The 24,364-nt window shown below is 40.7% G+C and overlaps 1 protein-coding gene across 1 annotated transcript in view; it reads right to left on the bottom strand.

The window, feature by feature from the left end:
- Window positions 1–24,364, bottom strand: part of CACNA1A (calcium voltage-gated channel subunit alpha1 A) — a 3,713,953-nt gene that overhangs the window by 1,065,801 nt on the left and 2,623,788 nt on the right. Inside the window, exon 27 of the mRNA XM_044082385.1 lies at window positions 19,628–19,792. Coding sequence (XP_043938320.1) covers window positions 19,628–19,792 — 165 coding nt within the window. The remainder of the gene's footprint in view (window positions 1–19,627; window positions 19,793–24,364) is intronic.

The raw sequence follows: 24,364 nt of genomic DNA, 5'->3' as shown, positions 1-24,364 counted from the left end.
GAAAGTAAAATGGTATGCATGCATACGTGCATGCAAACCTGCTAGCAGCCAGGGACAGAAATCAATGTGGTCTGTAAAGTTTACTGCTAATCTCTGTACAGGTGCTTGTTCAGATAAATGATTTTGCAAGAAAAAATAAAACGGATGTTGCTATTTCGAGCACACTAAACAGATGCTCAGATGCATGTCACCCCCCTATACACACCGACACATGCAGACATTCTGTTTTCAGACACGCACTCTTCATTTTCTCATGCATGGGCAACTCTCTCTCTCTCATACACTCACAGGCACAGTCTGCTGAGCATTCACACATACACACAGACATTGCTCACTCTCTCTCAAACATGCAAACACAGCCTTTTCTGCATTCACATAGACAGACATACTGCTTTCAGGCACACATTCGCTCGCACACATGCAGGCAGAAACTCTCATACACATACATGCACACACTAAAGCAGGGTGATCGGAGGCAGCATGGATTTGACACAGCACAATAGCCAAACAAAACCAGGAAAATAGTAACTGATAGCCTTGCAGCACAATGTTAATGAAGAAGAGAACAAACACGGAACAAGACCACATCATAATTTTGTGAAGAACTGTGGGCAGAACTTCGTATGTAGGCTACGTACGAAAAAACATTTACAGCAACTAGTGCATTTCTCCAAGGGACTTTGCCTGCAGATTCGCTGAAGGAAACTCTTGATCCAATGCTGTTATTACTCTGGAAGGAAACAGTGGGCAAAACAGAGTTCCACAACAAGTTATGTAGGACTTTACATTAGCTGATAAACGGTCCATTCTACATAATGTGACGTCACAATTTGGGAGGATCAGCAGGAGAGGGAACTACTGATTTGACTGATTGATGCGTCCGCGAAGGTGGAGACCTACTCCACCTGAAAGGATGTGACAGTAAAGAATGGGGGATGGATTTTCCTGCGCTGTGCTAGGGTAAGTAAGAAATGTACAACAAACTAACTTCTTGTTGCATTCTGGTAATCGCTAATGGCTGGGATGAGTTTACAGGGATAAAAGAACACTCACAGTTGAGTTAAATTGTGGTCGAGCCTGGAGTTTTCCTTTAAGATGAGCTTATTCCTCCTATCAGCAAGGGCCTGGGTAATGAAGGCCGAGCAAATATCGCACGGCATCTCTAAGTGCCCTGGACCCAAGCAATAAACGTACCTCTTGTTGGCATCAGACTGGGGAATCTTATGCCCACAAAAGGTACACCTCTTAAAACTGGAGGGTTTCTCTGATTTGTCTGACATGCTGAAAGCACTCACAGAAGGATGCACACTCAGACGCATCAACCACACACTAAAAACTTTAAATTAAAAATAGTGGGAAAGCTTTTTTTATAGAAAGAGAAAAGATAAGGGGAAAGGAGAAAAACAAAAGGGTTGTTAAAGACCTAACGCCAGGGAAAAACTACAGCAACCTAATGGGAGAGGAGGTAGAATTTAAATTTAAACTACTTAAATTTAAACTATTTAGAGAAGGAAAGAGGAATCCTAAATAAAGAAAAAGATAATTTGAAAAATTGTACTTAATTGGAGAGAGGCTCGTAATCGTGTCTGTCTGTAATGGCGGCAAACAAGATCTGAGGGTTTGAAGAGGAGTGAGGCATTATGGGAGAAGGAGGAGTTTGAGGCTTGGATTATATGTCTGAAAAAAGTGACTGAGCTGGATCTGAGGACAGATCCAAAGACCCAATTGTGATGCATATTGAAATGGACAACATCAGATCTCGTATTTACCTTTGATTAGTGTACATCCATTCTCACAAAAAAAAAGTTTAGTGAAGGGTCAATGTATATGAGTAGCAAGGATGACATCACAACATGAAGATTTAACTAAAGAGTTAGAAAAGGTTTCTGAATTGTTCATTTATAGGAGATACCTGGAGGACCTAATTAGTAATATAGCTAAAGAAATTTTTAATGAGTGGGGTAGAAAACACGAACCTCTACTTGGTACTGGCTTTGAAGACATCAAACTAGATGTTACAGGGAGTGACAACAGATACAAGAGAGTGATGGTGGTAGAATATAATCATGCAACACAAAAATTAAGGAAATTATCTTCAAAAGTTAGTACAAACTGAGGTTCAATTTAGACATTGTAGGGAGTGCTAGGGTATGACCCTAAGTTTGTTTCTAAAACTGGGTGAAACCTAAAAAAATCTGTATGAAAAGAACATGTATCAGATGGTAAAGAAAAGTCAAGGTACTAAAAAATGTGGAGGATGTAGTCAGTGTCCATACATTATTGATGTAGATAGTATTATATTAGGTAAAACTCTTAAAGCATAGGTGTTACTTTTAAAGGATAACTTAAGGGCATTATTTATTTAGCTCTATGTAAGACATGTAATGGTTTTTATGTCAGAAAAATTGAGAGAGCACTGAAGAAACATATATACAAGCATTTGTATAGTATTAAGACAAAAAATATTAATAACGCTCACTATAAGCATTCTCTATTTGAGGCTTCCCACAAAGACTTAGTTTGGCATTTTGGAACAAGTTGACCTGGACACTTGAGATGGTTAATGGGAAAACATATTGGAGTACAGGGAGTTGTTGTGGCAATTTAGGTTGAATGCTTTTACTCCACCAGGTTTGAATGACTATGTTTCAATGCAACCTGTTTTAAAACTTAGCTAAGCAGCTACGTTATAGCATAAGCCATACAAACACTTTTTAATAGTTGTTTTGCCCACATCACATCTTTTATCTTCTAATTTTCAACATTTTTTAGAATGTAAAAGGGTACATCAAGGTACCATATAGTAATCTTCCAAAAGAACATCCTTACTCACATGACCATACAGATCTTGCAAGAAAAACACGTTGTTACAACGGAACAGCATGCACCCTCCTCATATATATACAGAAATGTCCTTAAAGGACAGGGTATGTGGATGTCAAGGTTGAATAATTCTGAAGTTAAGTTTCAAAGGGATTTATCCAGGCTGGGTGATGATTTCAGAGCTAGAGGTTCTAGTTCAAGCGAGGTAGATAATATGATGAATGGTGTTTTAGAGCTTAGGTCTAGTAAAGCAAGACCGTATTTTTCAATAGACACAGGAGAAGTCTCTGTGTGTGCTAATTCTTTGGATGAATCTGGGATAGTGTGCAAAAGTAATATCCTCCTTACTTTGTTATATACTAGTGACATCAGAGATGTAAGAGAGGTTATTGAAGTTAACTGGTCTATTCTACAGACAGGTGTGCACATCAGAGATTTGGTGGGGGTAAGACTGTGTTTTAGATATAAAAACAAAAAAATCATTGACAAGACAGTTATGCTACAAAACCCATTATATGATTCACACACATGAAACAAGGATTTTTGGTACACAGTCATGTGGGTCTTGTAATTACTGTTCTTACATTAATACTTCTAATACGTTTATGCATCCTAACATGGGGGATTTGATATACGTGTAGAGTCACAGTGAACTGCCGTACTTGTCATGTTGCTCATCTTGCCATTTTTAATTCCTGCCATGGTTTTTATGTTGGCAAGACTAATCGTTCATTTTATGAAATGTATTAGGGAACATTTGTATAATATACACATTGGTGATGATACAGCGGTGGTGGTGCTGCGGTAGCGTCGTCGCCTCACAGCAAGACGTTGTCCCGTTCGATTCCCAGCTACAGTGTCTTCTGTGTGGAGGCATACGTGAATGGGGCATGTCTTCCTTGAAGGTTGTGCATCAGGGCTGGTAACTCGGTACGTAAAAATCCACTACCAATCATTAGCGGACCGGAGTTCCGCTGTGGTGATCCCTAACCGGGAAAAGCCGAAAGACGCAAACAAACAAACACATTGGTGATGATAAAAATGCACTTTCTAAAGATGTTAATAATAATAGCTCACATGTGTTTAGTTTTATGGTGAATGAGGTAGAACAACTACACAAAAAAGAGAGAATTAAATTGGATCATTAAATTCCAAGCTGACAAATTACCCGGTTTGAATGGTAAGGTTTCCATTAAACCAGTTCTGAAATCTAGTGATTTGATTTGTTGAATCTTGAATGTTCTTGATGTCTGACTGAGGACAAATATAGTGATGTTTTTATGATTGGTTACATTGTGTTTTATTTTACTATATGATTGGTTACATTGTGTTTTATTTTACTGTATGATTGGTCTATGTCTTTGTATTGTGTATGGTCTGAAGAAGCACCTTTAAGGTGAAAATGCACTTACCTGATTCTTGTTTTATTAAAGTTGCTTTGTTTTTATCGAGTGGTTCGGATCTCTCATGTTTTCGTTGTTGTCAATATATCTCCACTTTTTGCTGTTCATATTTTGGCAACACAGTTAATTCCTCGTGGGGGTCTTTGTTTTTTTACCTTTTTGTAAATATTTATGTTTTTTGGTGAGAACAGGTTCCTTTCATTTTGTAATTTAAGCCAAAGAGAAAAATTCATTCTCTCCCTTTTTTGAGTTTCTCTTTTCACACTTGAGAGAGTTGAAATTAAGCTATTACTTAGTGTACAATCATTTCAGAAGTCTCTCCCTACATAGTACTCTGTCATAAATATTGGGAGAGCAAATGGCTGTAACTAAAGAAATGGTTCTTTTGAGCTGGGTCACATAAACTGAACTGCCTAGACACAGTAATTTCTTACTAAGTCCAGATGTGTTGGCTTTCATAAACAGCAATTACTAGAAAAAGGTAATCGAAGTATAAATCAATCGTATTTGACCTATTGGGTTTTATAAAAGAGATAAACAAGAACTGATCTTTAGAAAAGGGAAAGGAGCAAATTACACAGAAATAAATGGAAAGTGTAGGAACAATACATGCAAAATAATTTTCAGGAGGAGTGAGGTTTAAGGGAAGGCAAGAATTCAGCAATTTGTGTAATGTTGGACTGATGACAGTTATAAGGAAAGAGAAGATATATAATGCACAATTTACATAAATGAAAAAAAAATGTTAATATGGTTTGTTTTCTTTGCTGTTAATGTATATTTACCTATGTCTTAAGTGATAATTTAACAAAGGTGTTAAAATGCAATCCTATCTTCCCGTAATTTCAGAAAAAACAATATAACACCAGAGAAGTCAGCAACTTTTAATTAAAATAAATGCTTTTGTTCCTACAAATTCTAGAACTTCATTTTATTGTTTTTACTGTTTTACAGTTTTAATTTAGTGTGCCATTTGTGTTTGGAGTAATTTCAGAAAAGATAAATTTCTTGTGAAAATCCACACGTGCATATGTACATAATAATCTGGCTACAGTTATAATATACTGGTTACCATCAGTGTGAAACCATTGTCAGTTCCTGTTGGTTACCACACTCTGCATGAATGCAAATTTTTAAACATTAAGTCATGAATTCTCTAAGGTTGGAATTCTTTGTGAAACAAATGTTATTCTTTTTTTTTCTTATAAACTGTCAAATAAGTATAAAATATTATCTGTAGTTTCCTGATACATCAACCTTGAAATATGATATACCTATCTGAATTCACTAATTACTGCTAAAATGCAATTCTTTATGTGACAGATTAGCAATTGCTAGCTAGGCAGGAACTGAACTCTGAATATTCTGATCATCAGTATCTAGTTGCTCTTTGTTGCCTAACTGTCACTAATTCAATAGACATTTGGATACAAAAATCCTATAAGTATATATTTTTGGCACTTAATCTGATATCAGTGATAGTCAACTAAACTGCTGCATTTATTAATTTGCTTGAGATTGCTTGTCTTGGTGTCTGCATTTTGTTTTCTGTTTTACTGATAATTAACAAAAACTGTAGTGCTGTTATTATTTTCTTGATATTTCTGGTCACTGTCTAGATCCTGTTCAGCTGGTTTCATAGCGGGGGTTGTCTACCTTCATTTGAAGCCAGCCTTCCAAGGTGTGAGGCACAGCTTTTTGTGTTATCTGATTCCCTGAGGCTCTTAAGTTTTCCTTTATACTACTGTATAAGGAGTTACAATTCTGTGAGACAGTATCAGTATCTAGTTGCTCTTTGTGGCCTAACTGTGACTGATTCAATAGACATATGGATACAGAAAGCCTATAAGTATATTTTTTGGCACTTAATCTGTTAGTGATAGCCAACTAAACTGCTGCATTTATTAATTTGCTTGAGATTGCTTGTCTTGGTGTCTGCATTTTGTTTTAGGTAACAAAACTGCTGCATTTATTAATTTGCTTGAGATTGCATTTTGTTCCCGCCCTTCTTCCCTATTGGTGTCTTGTTCTTATACTTGGTGGTTTTGCTGTTGCCCGCCTCTCCTGTAAATTTGATCTGGGACACTCCTCCCAGTCTAGTGTCATTAGCTCATTCTGCCTAATACAGAGAGAATATCTGAGAAGGCCACCCCACTTAGGTTCTTCACATTGAATTACCTTCTGTTCCTCCTTTCTCTCTTTCCAATTTACTTAAAAAAAAAAAAAAAAAAAAATTTTGCTAGAATCGCCTTGTTTATTCTGAGTGTGCTTCTTGGCACTTTTTAACTGTTCAGAGTTGGATAAAACAATAATTGAATTCAGTTCAGAATACAGTTTGAATAAATTGCATTTATTTAAACTGTATTTGCTTTAATATTGCTACACACTCAAGTGTGCTAGCTTGCACTGCACTTGAATTGTTTTAGTGCTGTTTTAGCTTGTTTCCTACCTTTCCTGTAACTAGTCTAGTCCAGATACAGATTTGCTGTATCCAGGACTGTTTGTAAACTTCTGAGCCCCCAAGCCTTTCCGTGTTGGAGGGAAGCCTTCTAGCTTCTCAGTGGGAGTAGTAAACACTGGGTAGCCTATCTACCACGAGAGGAGTGGTTTCTGGCACAGAAATTGTAGTCATTTGGCCGTCTGGGCAGTTTTTTCTATCTCTTTCAACTTTCTGGCTTAAAAGCCTGCATTTGCACTTGTTTCCTGCCTTTCCTGTAACCAGTCTAGTCCAGATACCGATTTGCTGTATCTAGGACTGTTTGTAAGCTTCTAAGCCCCCAAGCCTTTCTGTATCAGAGGGAGGCCTTCTAGCTTATCAGTGGGAGTGGTAAGCACTAGGTAGCCTACCTACCACAAGAGGAGTGGGTTCTGGCCCAGAAATTGTAGTTTATTGGCTGTTTGGGCAGTTTTTTCTATATCTTTCAACTTTCTTGTTTAAAAGCCTGTATTCACGCTTGTTTCCCATCTTTCCTGTAACTAGTCTAGTTCAGATACAGATTTGCTGTATCCAGGACTGTTTGGAAGCTTCTGAGCCCCCCAAGCCTGTCTGTGTTGGAGGGAAGCCTTCTAGCTTATCAGTGAGAATGGTAAGCACTAGGTAGCCTATCTACCACAAGAGGAGTGGTTTCTGGCCCAGAAATTGTAGTTTATTGGCCGTTTGGACAGATTTTTCTATCTCTTTCAACTTTCTGTTTTCAAAGCCCGCATTTGCACTTGTTTCCCACCTTTCCTGTAACTAGTCTAGTCCAGATACAGATTTGCTGCACCCAGGACTGTTTGTAAGCTTCTGAGCCCCCCAAGCCTGTCTGTGTTGGAGGGAAGCCTTCTAGCTTATTAGTGGGAGTGGTAAACATTAGGTAGCCTATCTGCCACAAGAGGAGTGGTTTCTGGCCCAGAAATTGTAGTTTATTGGCCATTTGTGCAGTTTTTCCATCTCTTTCAACTTTCTGGTTTAAAAGCCCATGTTTGAGCTTGTTTCCCACCTTTCCTGTAACTAGTCTAGTCCAGATACAGACTTGCTGTATCTAGGACTGTATGAAAGCTTCTGAGCCCCCAAGCCTTTCTGTGTTGGAGGGAATCCTTCTAGATTATCAGTGGGAGTGGTAAGCACCAGGTAGCCTATCTACCAGAAGAGGAGTGGTTTCTGGCCCAGAAATTGTAGTTTATTGGCTGCCTGGGCAGTTTTTCCATCTTTTTAAACTTTCTGGTTTAAAATCCCGTGTTTGCGCTTGTTTCCTGCCTTTCCTGTAACTAGTCTTGTCCAGATACAGATTTGCTGTATACAGGACTGTTTGTAAGCTTCTGAGCGATGCCAAAAAGTCTGCTCTTCAATTTTTCCCTTACATCTGCTAGTTCTCTCCTCTCCTGCACTTTTACTAGCTTATTAGTCTAGCACTTTACCAGACATCCTGTAGCAATTATTCTAGCACACAAAAGTGCTACCAGCACTAAATGTTCTACAAGAAAACAGCACCAGTACTTATTATTAATGCCAACCCCTCCAGGCATGTCTAAAGGTCAGTTCCCTGTGCTTTTTCTTATTAATCTGGTGAACTTGGACATCCTGAGGCAATGCAGCAACTGCCACATGTACATTAACAACCCTCTCCTCTTACCTCCCAACACTCAGACTTGCAAGAGATGCACTTATAGGGTGGCCTAATGGTTAAGGTGCTTGCCTTGCAAGCACAAGGTGCAGGGTTTGAGTCTCAGCAAGCTAGGCTTAAAATGGCTCGCAAGGGCAGTTAGCTTAGTACTAATCTATGAACCTATGAACCTATGAACCAAACTGGAAGCCACGCACTCTCCAGCCAAGACCGGAATACCTGGCCAAAAGGAGAAGGTCAACACTGGCACCACACCACATGGAACACACAGCCTTCCAGAACACACACCAGCACTGCCTTCACATAAAAACACAAACCACACACCCACCTTCACGGAGGCTCTCAATAAAAATCTACCCAAACAGCAGAGACCTCCAAGGCAGAAACGCACTCGACCACCACAACACAACAATAATCACGAGACACATAACTCTCCTAAACAGTGTGCCACTCAACCAAAGCCCCTAAAGCAAAACAGCATGCCCAACACACTAGTCATAGGTTACTCGATAGTGAGGCATACTAATGTCCCACTCACTAGTTTGAATAAGGAGAAAGTAACAGTCAGCTGCCTGTCAGGTGCCAGGATCTGCCACATAACGCACGTACTCAGGTCCCTCAACAACAGGTAAAAATATGACTCTGTTATTGTACATGTGGGTGTGAATGAACTGAGACGTACCTCCCTGGACTACATTAAAAGAGACACGGAGCAGCTTTCGGATTATGTAGCCCAGGTGGGTATGAACCTAGCCCTGAGCAGTCTCCTACCATCACCCAGAATGAAACCACAGTACAACCAGAAAATGATTGATTTCAACAATTGGCTACATTTCTGGTGTCATTCTAAGGGGATCCAGTATCTGCCTGCCTGGGATGAAATGATTGACAGACCTTGATGCTTTGTCAGAGATAGCCTGCATCTGTCACCCCTGGGCTTCTGGATACTGGCCAAGGCTCTTGCCTCCCATATAGTGCCTTTTTTAGGGGGTGTTCCAAAGACCAAATTACCACCATTACAGCTACAAACAAATACAATCTGAGGGTCATGCTGCTCAATGCTAGAAGTCTAAATCTCAAAATGCAGCCGCTCGAAGCTCTCCTTAAAATGGAGTACATCGACATTTGTGCTGTAATAGAGACCTGGTTTAAGGCAGCAGAAAGCACCCCTGCACTACCAGGCTATAAATCATTCCACACCTTTCGGCCCCAGAACTTGGACCAAAGCTTCAAAGGTGGTGGTGTTTCCATATTCATAAAGGATGTGCACACGTCCAGACTGATAGCCCAACATAACACATCAGAGATACTTCAGGTGCAGCTAACATTGGGTAAGACAGCGATTCAGGTCATCGCTTGCTAGAGGTCTCCAACCATGTCCCAAGACTCACACTCCACGGTCCTAAGCACACTGGAGAATATTAGGGTCCAACCTAACACTCTAATACTGGGTGAATTCAACTACCCCTCCCATTAACTGGGAAAACTACTCATGTACCAATACAATTGCCCAACATTTCCTGGAATTCATTAATTCCAATGCCCTGGACCAGCTTATTCTTACCCCCACTAGAGGTAGCAACATCCGTGACCTGGTCATTATACTAAAATGGGCGACCGTTGCTCTACACCAATAATCAACTCCTCCCTGGTTAGATCTGACCACAAACTAACCACCTTGGAAATCCACGCCCCCCCCCCCCAAAGGTAACCACCATGAAAAACTTCTCAAAAGCTAACTTTGGGCTCCTAAAAACAGAGGTGGCTAACTTCACGACACCCATGAAAATGGAGAATAGTTGCATGACTGCTAAATCATACACCAATGCACTGTACGAACACATACACAAATACATGGATCTCACCATACCCAAAAGAACCAAGATGCTCTCCTCTAAAAAAAGATAGCCAATCTGGTGGTCCTTTGCCATAAACAAACTCTAAAATAGGAGGAGGAAACTAATGTGGAATAAGGTGAAATCCCAAGACTGGAAAAACTCCCTTATCAGCCTCTACAAAAAGTTGAGATCCCTCATCAAATCCTCTAAAGCTAGCTATGAAAACAGAATTGCAGTAGATAGTAAAGACAACCACAAAGCCTTCTATAGTTATGTAAAGAATCTCCATGGCAATACTCATACTTGCTGTGAGCTACTGCACAATGGTACCTCCTATACCGAGCCAACAGATATTGCCAATATACTGGCAGACACATTCAGTTCCAATTTTACCCCTCTCTCCCCACCAAAGGACCAATCACAATACCAGTAGATTGCCAGGCATCCAGTATTACTGCTGCACAGGTTAAAACAGCACTATCCAAGGCCAAGAATATAGCTTCTATGGGGCCTGACAATATCTCTGGCTGTGTTCTACATGAACTACAGAGTGAACTGGCACCACACCTATGTGCCCTGTTCAATCACAGCCTCACCTCAGGCTTTGTCCCCACCGGATGGCGCACTGCTACAATCATCCCTCTCCACAAAGGAGGAGCGACTACAGACCCCAGGAACTATCGCCCCATTAGCCTGACGAGTCTGATATGTAAAGCTATGGAACGCATCATCATGGACCTAATAAACAAGGATATAGGGAATCTCCAAACTCTAGATCCTACACAGTTTGGTTTTGTGAAGGGTAGTTCATGCCTGCTCAACTTGGTTGACTTCTTTGAGTCAGTCACCAGAGCTGTGGATGAAGGTAAGGTGGTTCATACAGCCTACCTTGATCTGGCAAAGGCCTTTGATACCATTCCCCACTCAGGAATCATAGAAAAACATATTAAGCTAGGCATCAACCCCTATATCACTAGGTGGGTTGCAAACTGGCTCACAGATAGAACCCACAGTGTGAAAGTAGCTAACTCCAAATCAGACTGCCAACCAGTCACGAGTGGAGTCCCACAGGGTTCGGTCCTGGGTCCTCTCCTGTTGGGTATCTACTTCTCTGAAGTCCAGGCCAACACAAAGGGACTCGGGCTGACAAAGTTTACAGATGATTGCAAGTTGGGAGCTATTATTAACTCCCCAAGTAATGTTGACATCCTACAGAAAGGCCTCAATGAGACCAACAACTGGTGTCAGAACCATGGCCTTAAGCTCAATGCCAAAAAATGTGTCTTCATCCTCTTTGGGAAAAACCCGGTTCCCTTGAATTACCACATTGATGGTAGTTCACTGAACACAGAGGGCATTATTACTCCTGGTTATCTTCCCCTTATTTTTTTTTTGTATTAAAGGAAAACAACACACATGGAAGAAAAGTAAACTGGAGTGTCCTAAATGCCAAAGTCTAAATGTCTGTTGTAGAATGAAAACAGAACTATATGAGTCATCTGATAGTGGAAACATCTGCAATAGAAAGTTACTCATGTCCTCACTTTTCAGAAGATAAACATAAGCCCAAAGCAGCTGGTACCTGTTACTGGAAATGTCTAAAGAAACAAAAAAATATATTTCTTTAACTGCACGGCAAGCATGTTCTTATCAGGCTGGCCATAAACTTCTGTTGCATACCAACTCAGGAATGTCAGTGTGTGCATTTTGTGCTTTTTAACCCACAAATGGCAATGTGAAAAACAAAACACTTCTCTTGTACAGGAAAACTCTGTACATTAAACACCTGAAACAGTGTTCAGCTATGACATGCAGATTACATGAGCAGCACTAACTCAATGAAACCTTTTCCAAGAAATTCAAATCATGTGACATACTTTATTTGGGAATTCATCTCATCATTATATTGTTGCAAAAAATCATATTTTACTGAGAATGTCTGGGTTTCAGCATACCCTTTAAGATACTGAAAACTTCCCTAGACACAGTTTAGTCATCTGATCTCTGTTTATGACATGATTTACTTCCACGTGTTTCAAGTGAGCATCCTGGAACAGCAGATTAGTCATGAATTCACATATACCACTGCTTAATGACTTTATCCAAGCAAATACTGATAAAAAATCAGATCTACCAGTTCTATTATTGCAAGTTATTATGTACTGCAAAAAGTTGAACATGGTGATTTCTGTAATGTATGTTTAACTTGCATTCAGGATTTATTCTGGCAGTATCCTGTCTATACAGCATGTCAGTTAAATTACCTTAAGAGCCCTGGCAATTTATATTCATTAGAGTACAGAGTATCAGTGCATTTATTTCTGGTAGTAATTTCTGCCATGCACTTAGAAGAGACTAGATACTAAGCTGTACAGCCATTAATGCAAACTAAGCTTGTAAAGCATTAATTTATTAGTTTTAAACTCAGGGGAATTCCTCTATGAAACTTTTTTTTTAAGTTTACTATTGCAACATGATTCCGAGCAAGTATGCAAATAAAAATAAGCTTTGACTGCAGCCTGCACTTTCCAAAAGGATGATGAACACTGAAGTGGTATGTATTTACCAGTTTCTACTTCCTACAAAGAGTACTGTATTGTAAACAAAGTTCAGCTGCCCCAGGTCACCCTCCTTTATAACTTATGTGAACTTACATGTGCATTTCTGTGGAATTCTGTAGACTTTGTGGACCTACCGGTGTATTTTCAAGGAATTTGGTCCTGACTTGCTGGGTATAGATACACTAATGTAGATCTGACTTTTAGACCTTCCCCTCTTGCTACAAACTGTCCCTCTCCATCTTGCCATGCTGTGTTTTAGATCTGCAGCCAGATGACATAATCTACTAGATTATTTTAATATGGAAGGCAAAGGGTCACCATTGTACATCTAATGGTGTTTAACAAATAAAATCTTCTGCAAAGTCATGTTCTAGCAAGGCAGGTTTATATATGAATGACATAGCAACATCTTGAAGATCAGAAAGCCAATCTAATCATATCAGGCTAATAGTTTAGGAATATTCTCCAGTATAATTTACACTTCTTAGTTGACTGCTACATTATCAAATAAGCTTTCTTTTCACGTTTAAATGAAAGATTAGATTGTGCAACCCTTCTGAAAACTTTCTTAGCTTTGAACACATATTTCTCATACTCTCAAGTTTGGCAAATTTCTTTTTGACTGACAATATTCTATTCAATAGAATTTGATCATAGAATTGTACAGCAAGGTCATACTAGAGTTGTACTGTATTCATATATCTGTACAGTGTTTCTGTTTAACAAATGTTTCTGTTCATGTGTCCCTGAAAATGCCTTTGTTCACAGTCTACAATTAACAACACATCATCATGCTTTTCTTAACTTAACTTGCACGGAAGTTGCATGATGTCTGAAATAATTTTGTGGAACACAGTTATGTTTTTCTATCGTAATTTGCAACAGACGTAATGTGTGAAATAATTCTACTCAAAATCCATCCTGTCACTTCTGCCTAAGCAGTCTTCCTAACAAAGAGTGCCAAATAAAATCTGGAGAAGAGAGAAACAAGGTGCATTGTGAGAGTTAGGGGAGGGGCTTGAGCTTTGGGAAAGCTGCTGATACCAAGTGTGGTACCACCTGCAGCAAACAGTCCTATAATTTGAAGTGAATGAACTGGATCTTGTAAGATCAATGTTTTTGTAGTAAACAAATCTCTACAGTCCGTACACCTCACTACTTCTTAAAGTCAATGAGGAGGTTGCTGTAACTCTGGGGAAAGGAGAGTCCCTCCTTGCAGAGTATCCATTGAGAAAAGTATTTTTTCAGACAGACTTATGAAAAGTGACTTTCACATATGGCAGTCACTGGACTAACCTATTTCAATAATTTTGAACTAAATTTTCAGTAGACATCCTATACCTTCCTTACAATTTAGGGTGCCATTGTGTTGCAATTTTGCTGTGAATTTTTGTGGCATCTGTACAAAAATCACAGTTTGGGAGAGAAAGCACAGTGACAATGGAAATGTGTTAGGGTAAGAAACAATGAATTACATGAAACAGCACAGTGATCAATAACGCAAAGAGAAGAGGTGATTCATAGACATATGTACAGCTATCCCATTATTGGGAAAATAGTCTTCTATGCACTGTATGCAAATGACTGTATACTGATATGCAAATGACCATTAACATGCGATTCAGAGTCTTTGCAAATGCAAGTGAAAAAAAACATATATAGCGGCATGACTCAGACATTTATAAAATATGCATGATGTACCACAATGATCAGCCTTATTAGTATACTACCATATCTTGATGAACAAGTGCATTACTCTCACTGAAATACAAGCAGCAGTATCTACCTTAGCTTGTTAGCATAGGTTAGTGGCCACTTTGGAAGCCAAAGTCCTTAATGTTGTACTCTGCTACTGTCCTCACTGCAGAAAAGGTCATTAATGGCTAACATACCATCACCTCCATGACTGGGATTTAGTCAGCCGCTACTATGTGGGCATAAACATTGTTCAAGAGCAAATCCATCTTTACATGGTATCAAGAGGAATGCACAGACTGCTTATCTTACTGGACTTGAAGGGCATGTATTTGCTGTTCTTGCTATAGGGACTTTCATTGTCTAGCTGGGGATATACTAAGATATTTACAAGTCTCAGGCTAGCAAATCCCACATCTGTTCCTAGATGTGATGTTGGTGATGCATATGGAGGAGCATATCTGGTTCATGCAGACAGCAGAAGAGCATACCACCACTATACAGACATTCTACAGCACAGCCCATTTCCCTGAGATCCTTGGTGCCATTGACTGCACCCACACTGCTATCAAGGCCTCACTTGCTCCACAAGGCATCCAGTATATTAAGGGCTTCTACTCTAGCTGCCATTTGGTGTGCAGTGCACAGGGTATTATATAAAATGTGTATGTGCCTTCTGGTCAGTTCCCATGATCCTCACATCTGGCATGTGTACAACCCATATCAGCATTTTGTGCAGGGGTACTTTCCATGGGTCATCTCGCTGATAGGTACACACAGTGCCAACACTGGAGGCTATGGATGTCCACTTTCATGAACATAAGTATCAGACAACTCATAATGTTGTTTTGTGTTGTGTTGCAGATTATGCTTTACATGCCTTGGAGCCATGTCTGATGATCCTCATCTACTGCCCTCAGTCAGTGGCTGAGATGGTGCACAACACTGCATTCACACAGACAAATAACATCATCAAATATATTCTCAGATTGCTGAAGTCTTGTGTCTGCTGCCTGAATACATCTGGTGGTACACTGCCATATGCCACATAGACATGCAACAGAATATTTGTGGTATGTACCATGCTATTCAACAAGGTGCTACAAAAACTGTTAGAGCAAGTGGAGACTGTATTACTTATGTCAGAAGCAGGACAGTAGCTGGATGAGGGGTCATAAGAGAATACAGTTTCAATGGGCCCCCATATAAAGCAGGGGCAGAAGCAATATGTTATGTCAGTGGCAAGAAGGCAGCATCTGATCTACAAGTATTGGCTATTACAACACAAATACAGAACAAAACTGAAACGTGCACTGACATATCCAGGCTATGCATTACAGTGTAATGACTGGGAATGCTGTGCATCAGACATTACCAAACTCTCCTTAGCTAGAGAGGTAGTAAAGACACAGTCATCAAGATTTGCACAGCTGGGGGACACTGAGGCATGAGACAGGAATACTAGCAGAAGTGGAAGGGTTACAAGTAGTGCCTGTGGTAAGCATGCTTATGGCTACTGTGAGTTATGGGGTGTCAGGGATCATGTTTTCATTTGATGCTGAGCAACTTCCAAGAGTAGAATGCTGGCTCTGTGTATTCTGATGCTCTGCAGTGTCTCATCTGGGGGAATGTGGTCCAGGGAATGTGTAGCACATTGGTTGTATGCATGACAATGTCAATATGACTCCTGTGGTGTGGTGTGGTACTGGTAGATGGACGATCACCACTAGCAGGGTACATTTCAGTCATGGGGAGTCTACAAAGGAATAGGCTGATGTTGAACTGAGGGGCCCTGAGTTGGATGCCCAGTGGGATGTGCTCACATTTAAGCCTGATAACTGTAAACCACATTTATGTGAACATCCACAGCCAAAGGCAGAAGCCAAAGTCTAGTCAGATGAATGTTGGCCGCATCCACATGAGTATCTATCATCAACAGTTAAGGCTAGAGTGGAGCCAGGTGATTACTGGCTATGGCCCAGTGAGCATCATCAGTCGTGGAGGCCACATTAAAGCCATATGATCATTAGCCTCTAGCTGGTGAGCATCCACAGCCAGAGGTGGAAGCCACAGTGGAGCCAGATGATCATCAGTCACGGCCTGGTGAAGATTTACAGCCAGGTGTGGAGACAGCCATGGACAATTAAAACTCATCACAGCTGAAGAAGACCAATGTGAAATAGCAGATAGATGCAATTATTGATACCATGGAGTGTGATTAGTAGAGTTGTATAGCAACTCTGCTTCAGCAATCTGGCAACTAGTAGTGGAGATACCTTGATGTCAGCCATGGAGGTGACTGAGATCTGAGTCCCTGTCTCATGTGGCTTAGTAGGCTGTCCTCATCCTACTCTAGCCTCTAACATGCTGTTCCCCTTCCTTATGTGTAACTGTTCCTTCCTTGTGTGTAGTTCAATCCACACCATCAAAAGTTGTCTACCTTTTGCCTGTCTGTGTATATTCACTGTGCCCCCCCCCTTTTGGGTAAATGCATTCCCTGTCAGCCTTTCTGTGTGCATGTCTATCCCACTGTCATCCTATACCATCTTTCCTACCCACAACATCCCATGCTTCTTCCCCTCTAACCTTTCCAAAATATAAAAATGTTACCTGTCACCCCCCAAAAAAATAACACTTCCTTCCCCACTCCATGCCACTCTTCCCTTCTTGCACTTCTGTGTGTTCCTTTACTTGTTCTTCCCTGTTTCTGATTACACTATCACCCCATTTCCTTCCATTTTATAAAACAAAGATAGCTGGCACTTTGCTGTGTAGCCCATGTATGAGTTCCCAGTTGTTCCTGACTGGTGAATAGGAGGTCATCTGATGTGTGTGTTGCACACTGAGTAGGGCACACTACTTAGCTGTCGATGCTCGTGGGTCATGCAACCACTCAGTGTGTGGTCCAGTCACTTGTATGGTGACTCACGTTTTTGCAATTGCATGGATCCATATGCAGCACTATCCCAATCTTGTCCAGACTATGTTCCCACTTATGCATCCCTAGTACTTATTGAGATGAGTCCTGCTACATCAGCTCACTAACTCTTGCAGTGAGGTCACATTGTGGTGCTTTCCTGAATGCCCTGTTTTTTCTTATAGATGACACCAATAACAGATGAGGTGCAGCTTATAAATGGAAATGTTCAAACACACACATGCACACTTTTACCCCACATATTCAGGTATTTCAGCTATTTAGAATCTATTATCTTGAGTTAGGGTCAATAAGTAAGCACTGCATAGTGTGTACCACTATTATCAATGGAAGGCAGCTGTGCTGTATTGGTACACAAAGGATTATAAAGGTACTACTTGTCCAACCTGGAACCATGGCTGGGAGCTTGTCTGGAGCCTTCCAAACTAAAACATCATAGATGTGATCATAGGGGAGGAAAGGGGAGATGACTTTAGACTGTGTTTCTGGGAGATCTAGATACTTTGCCATCTCCTTAGTCCGCTCACCACAATGTTGTGAAAGTGCACTACCTCTCCACTTCTCCAAAAAAGTCATCAAAGATCACAGGCTGTAGAAAAAAAAAGATGAAGTCTTACTCCTGAAGGACCCCATAAAGAATGGATCATCCTTAGTCTCCATTTCAGGTTCATCCTCCTGAACAGATAACTCCTAGGAATTCTCAGTATAAGAGATGTATGACCTTTTTTAAACTCTTTGTAATCAATGAACATCATGGCTCAGATTAGGAAGACAGTTTTTAGTGAAGTTCCCTAAAGTTTTGTTTAACTCCAGGTTCTCTGACCTGAAGATATGTAGGAATACTCTGTATGCACCTTACAACCTGCATACTGATGTATCTGTTAGATCTCTTGAAGGACCTTTGGAAAAACTAACAGAGGAGATCTCCATGGACTTCTGCTGTATTACTATCTCTAATACAGTCACACAGGAAGTACTGTCCTCTGGTACCATGAAGGTAATACAGTCACTAATGCTGAAAAAGACTTAAGGTATCAAGTCCCAAATGACCTGGAAGACTACTCTACCTACACAGAGCAAACTCATTGTTCCATCAAAAACAAAGTTTCCAACATACTAGTACTAGGGTCTCATCAACAATAAAATGGTTAATAAAATCTCTTGCATTATCTCTTCCACTGGTTGCCAAAAAAATTACAATACAAAATCAAATGGGGCTCATTATTATGTTGGAATTGGTAGGCCAACGTTGCTTATGTCACTATCAGTCTTCCAGTGAAAAATCCTTGTAATACTAAAGTCTCACTGTCAAGCACAAAATGAAAGGTACAGGGTTTGATTCTAACCTCTAGTTATTGGCTAGGGTTGTAATAGTCTGCAGACTGATAGCTTAGTATTATTTGGGGTTGGGGATTGGCATAATGGTTAAAGTGTTTACCTCACAGAAACAAGATACAGGGTTTGATTCTCACCTTTCAAGGGAAATTGGCTAGGCTTAAAATGGCCTGCAAGAGTAGCTAGCCTAGTACTTACCTATGAAACAATTAAAGTGTTTCTCCACTAGATATTTTTTCACTTCTTCTTCAGTATTGATAAAGCTTGTTTACTGATAAAGTTGAAGATTAACCCCAAAGTCACTACCAAGCAGCTTTAGCATGGAGTAAAAAGTGGTAGTATTAAATGAATTGCATTACCTGACAGTCCACTTGTGTGGCTAATGTCCATAAAAAACACTGACTGGATGTCTGGCTGTGGAGATATCTTCTGCTCAAAGTGTCACTTGTGAAATAGCACTTCAGCATTTGTACTTCCAAACTTTGAAATAGATTATTATTTTTTAAATCATAAAAAAACAATCATTTTAAATGTGATACAGTGCTGATGCTAAACAGAACAAATGAAACCATTTAAACCAAGCCATCAAAATATTATGAATATGTACAAAACTACAGCTGAACTCTGTTGCAATCATGCATTGAAAAAGAACTGAAAAAGGAGGGTTCACTACTCTTTTTTCCATGTGTTCCTCAGATGACACCTATAAGGGTGAGTCCTAATTGAAGGAAGGGGAAGATCACAGTACACTGCTATGAAATACTACTATGGAGCTTTAGCTAAATGCTGGAGAACAGCCCTGTGGAAGATGGATCCGAGGCTTCAGATCCCTATGAAGATTTGTAATTTGATTATGGGTTATCACTAATGGATGCAGTTTGAATTACTTATTCAAACCTTTGCCCATGTTGCTAGACTAATTACTTACCTTCATCATTAATACAATAGTATTCAGAGCAATCATGGCCATGATGGTGTACTCAAATGGTGGTGATACAACAAACTGCCACATCCGGTACTGAAAACTCTGCTTGTTCTGTGGCATATGTCGTGTCAGTGGCCTTGCACTGATGGCAAAGTCGATGCAGGCTCTCTGAAAAGACAATAGCATGATGATTATTAAAGGCTTCCTTTTTTACTTAATCTTTATTACAGTTGCACTAATGAAAATACAACAATAAAGACAACTCAGGAACTCAAGTCAGGAAAAATAATGTCTTATTTATCTGTATGGGGATATGATTGGGACTACAGATGAAAGCTATATATGATATCTCATAACCTTGATGAGTGAAGATTCTGAAGTTGCTAATAAAAGTACAGTTGGTTAAGTTGAACTTACCATAACAGCAGATATTCAAATGATCACTGCTGTAGTAGCCTTAGCTGTTCGGATTATATTCTACTAAGGTTATAACAGACAATCAACTTCCAAATATTCAGAGCAACTTTCACACACTCAGACTGTAAAGTAGCTTGAGCTAAGCGCAGTGATGCAGCGGTTAACATTGTCACCTCACAGCAAGAGGTTCTCCAGTTCGATTCTTGACTGGGGTGCCTTCTGTGTGGAGTCTGCATGTCCTCCCTTGGTTCGCATGGGTTTCCTCCGGGTACTCCAGTTTCCTTCCACATTCCAAAGACATACATCTGAAGGGTATCTCCCTGGGCTTCCACTGGAAATAGGCTCTGTTCTAGTTGGACTTTCCCAGTCAACAAATCTTAAATAAAATAAAATAAAAGACACGTTTTGGGTGCACAGCCCTTCAGAGCTTTCCTGCCAGCAAAGAGAAGGAGGCTGAGCCTGGAAGGACAATGCTAGAAACAACAAAACATAAATGTCCATACCCTGGCATAAAAAAAAAACAAAGGGGATAGAGAGAGGAAGGGGCTACTGCAGCAGTGATCATTCAAACATCTACTGTTATGGTAAGTTCGATTTACATAACTGTTCTTTATAGAGTCATAGATTGTTATTAGGCTAATGACCCAGGGGGCCTTTCTAAGCCTGGCCAAGTTTTCTGGAAAGAATAATGATTTCTTGTATCCAAACAAGAACCGAGGACCACACATTTTTAAGCTACCAGTGTAAAAGGATTCAAACCCTGTACCCTCTCACCTCCCACAGAGGATATCAGTCCTATGCACCACCACTAGACTTCAGATTGATTGCTGCTGCTGTACCCTTAGCTATATGGGTAGACTGCCATAGCTAACTATATTTGTGAGGTGGAAGGATTAGGGCCCAGGAGCCCCTGGAAATGGTCCTAGCAAAGCCTAACCTAGATTTAGATAAAGAATCAAGCTTATAGTGCCTTGTAAAAGTATGTACATAACACAAAGTAGCAGATTCTAGAATACTTCTAGAACCCAACCCTTTCTAAAAACCCACAGATGAAGTCAAGGCCCTGGTAGAGTGGGCCTTGACCCTGCCCAGAATAGATTTGTTATGGTGAATATAACAAAGGGTAATAGCCTTAAACAACCATTTGGAAATAGCCTGTTTTGACACAGGCTGTCCCTTCTTTTTACCTTTACAAGATATGATCAACTGATCCAAAGATCCTAAAGATGTAGTTCTAGCAAGACAGTACCAGAGTTGTCTGCAGACATCCAAGGTATGGAGTATCCTTTCTCCCTAATTTTTAGGTTCAGGAAAGAAAACAGAGAAATAAATAATTTGGTTTAAAGTAAACTTGGATACCACTTTAGGCATAATATAAGTATTAATTCTCAAAGAAACCCTGTCCCTGTGGAAAATGAGATAGGGTTCATAGGTTCATAGGTTCATACTAGGCTATCTGCCCCAGGGCATTTATAAGCCTAGCCAGAATGTGTTTGGCTTTCACCACCCATTTTAAATTTATTTTGCTATGCCCTTTTTCGAGGTTAGTATACTGTGCCTCTGTCTAACAGTGACACAGAAGTGATACCCGGGGTAAACCTACGATCTCCTATCCACTCATCAAGATTCCTCTTGAAGAGAGTCAATGAGGGACTCTGCCTAACCTGGACTGGGATTTTATTCCAGAGTGAAGGGAGCCTCTGGGTTATGAATCTGTCCCTCCAGCATGTCCTATTTATTTCAGTGCTGAGGTTCAAGTCTCTCGAGCGCGTAGCTCAATGGGATTTGGATTTTCTGAGGTGCAGCATGTCCATTAATGCCAGGGTGGACATGGCTTTATACGTCAGGCACAGATCGCCTCTGAACAGGCGGTATGCCACTGAGTAGAGCTGGAGTTTCTTTAACCGGGCAGCATATGGCATCTGTTTGAGCCCTTTGATCCTCTTGGTGAGGTACTTTTGGGGTCTTTCCAGTTGCTGCAGGTGTCTGGTAAGGTACATCCCAAAAGGGGCATTGTACTCAATTATGGGGCTGATGAGGGATGAGTAAAGAGGCATGATGACCTCCCCTGATCTAGATGTGAATCCCTTCATGATTAGGTGGGCTATATAAAATGTTTTTCTAACCACTTTGGCCATGTGGTTATCAAATGAGAGATTGCTATCAACTTGGGTCCCCAGGTCCCTAATTACTTCTTCTGTACTTAATGGATTACCACCTATGTGGTAATTTGTGGGCACTTTGTTTTTGCCAAAAGGGATGACTATACACTTTTTGGCATTTAGCTTGAGGCCATGGCTCTGGCACCAGTTGTCTGTTTCTATGAGGCCCTTTTGGAGGATGCTTGTGTTGGCTGGAGAGTCGATTATGGCCCAGTTTGCAGTCATCTGCGAACTTGGTCAGCCACAGTCCTTCCGTGTTGGCCTGTACCACCGAGAAATATATACCGAACAAGAGAGGTCCCAAGACTGAGCCTTGTGGGACACCACTTGTAACTGGTTTGGAGTCTGACATGGCTCCAGCAATTCTAACCATGTGGGTTCTGTCCTTGAGCCAGTTTGCAATCCATCTAGTGACATAGGGGTTTATATTTAAGCTGGTGAGCTTATCTATAATGCCCGAGTGGGGTATTGTATCGAAGGCTTTGCGAGGTCCAGGTAGGCTGTGTGGACCACCTTCCCCTCGTCAATGGCCTTGGTGACTGTTTCAAAGAAATCAACCAGGTTTAAGAGGCAGGATCTGCCCTTAACAAAGCCGAACTGGGTAGGATCCAGTGTTTGTAGGTCCCCAACATCTTTATTTATGAGGTCCATGATGATCCTTTCCATAGCTTTGCAGACCAAGCTAGTCAGGCTTATGGGGCGATAGTTTCCAGGATCCGTTGAGGCACCACCTTTATGGAGAGGGACCACTGTTGCTGTACGCCACTCTTTGGGCACATATCCTGTAGTAAGGCTGAGATTGAAATAGAAGTTATGTTCTTACCATAATGTTCCATGTTAGTTGTCTTCTTCTCGCCTTCTTCTTGCTGGATGGGTTCGGAGCCGACCTCGGCTCCGACTCGGCCACTCTAAAAGCTCGAGAGTTGGTTCCACCAGCTCGAGGCTCCCCTTATATCCCACAATGCTAGGCGAGAGTTACCTCAGATCTCGTTTGTAAGCTAACCCCAGCTTATAATAGTTACAGAATAACTCTAAACAGAGTCCACCTCTAACAACAGGGAGAAAGAAGGGTGACCTACATCCTGATTCAGGAGATATGCAAGCAGCATATGTCTGAGAAAGAGGTGGTAGAAAGAGAGGTCACAATCACAACTCCTCTAGGTCTGTCCAGGCCAGGGGGAAGGAGGGTGGGACGCAAGAAGAAGGCGAGAAGACAACTAACATGGAACGTTATGGTAAGAACATAACTTCTATATGTTAAGTTGTCTATCTCGCCTTCATTCTTGCTGGATGGGACCGCGTCCCTAGCACCTTGTCCCGGGTGGCCTAACGGAACAGACTCCTGAGAACAGTGGAACCAAAGTTAGCTCTATGCCTAGAAGCTAAATCCAACTTATAATGAGAAATGAAAGTATGAGGAGTAGCCCAAGTAGCCGCTGCACAAATGGTGTCAATAGGCAGTCTGTCTTGGAAGGCTAAGGAAGTAGCCAAAGCTCTTGTAGAATGGGCCTTAGGTTTATTAGGCAGCTTTTGGTGTCTAATCTCATAAACAAGGGTAATCAGAGATGTAAGCCATCTAGATAATGATACCTTTGAAACAGAAAGTCCCTTTCTGCCTTCTGCATAGGAGATAAACAGTTGGTCAGATTTTCTGAATTGTTTTGTTCTATCCAAATAGTACCTCAACTGACGATGAACATCTAGCCAGTGTAATTTTTGTTCAGACCTATTGGAATATTCTGGAAAAAGACAGGAGGTCAATGCTTTGATTTAGATTTGACGTTGAGACTACCTTAGGCAAAAAGGACGGGTTGGTTCGTAAGGATACCCTGTCCTTATGGAACAATAGATAAGGAGGTCGACAGCTGAGTGCATGAAGTTCTGAGACTCTTCTAGCTGAAGTAATAGCTACCAGAAAGAGAGTCTTCCATGATAGCAATTTTAAAGAACAGGATGCTGCAGGTTCGAAAGGGGGTAGAATCAAAGAAGTAAGAACTAAATTTAGGTCCCAAGGAGAAGGAGGATTTCTTATAGGAGGTCTGAGAAGAAAAACTCCTTTCAAAAAGGCTTTGCAAAGCTTGTGGGACATTAAGGCAGACTCAGAAATACCCACATGAAAGTTAGAGATAGCTGCCAATTGAACTTTAAGAGTAGAAGCGGA

Source organism: Protopterus annectens, chromosome 9.part0 (assembly GCF_019279795.1).
Source record: "Protopterus annectens isolate FY-2018-M chromosome 9.part0, PAN1.0, whole genome shotgun sequence".
Lineage (NCBI taxonomy): Eukaryota > Metazoa > Chordata > Ceratodontiformes > Protopteridae > Protopterus > Protopterus annectens.
The sequence above is the reverse complement of the archived record's forward strand: the minus strand, read 5'-3'. Positions and strand labels throughout refer to the sequence as shown.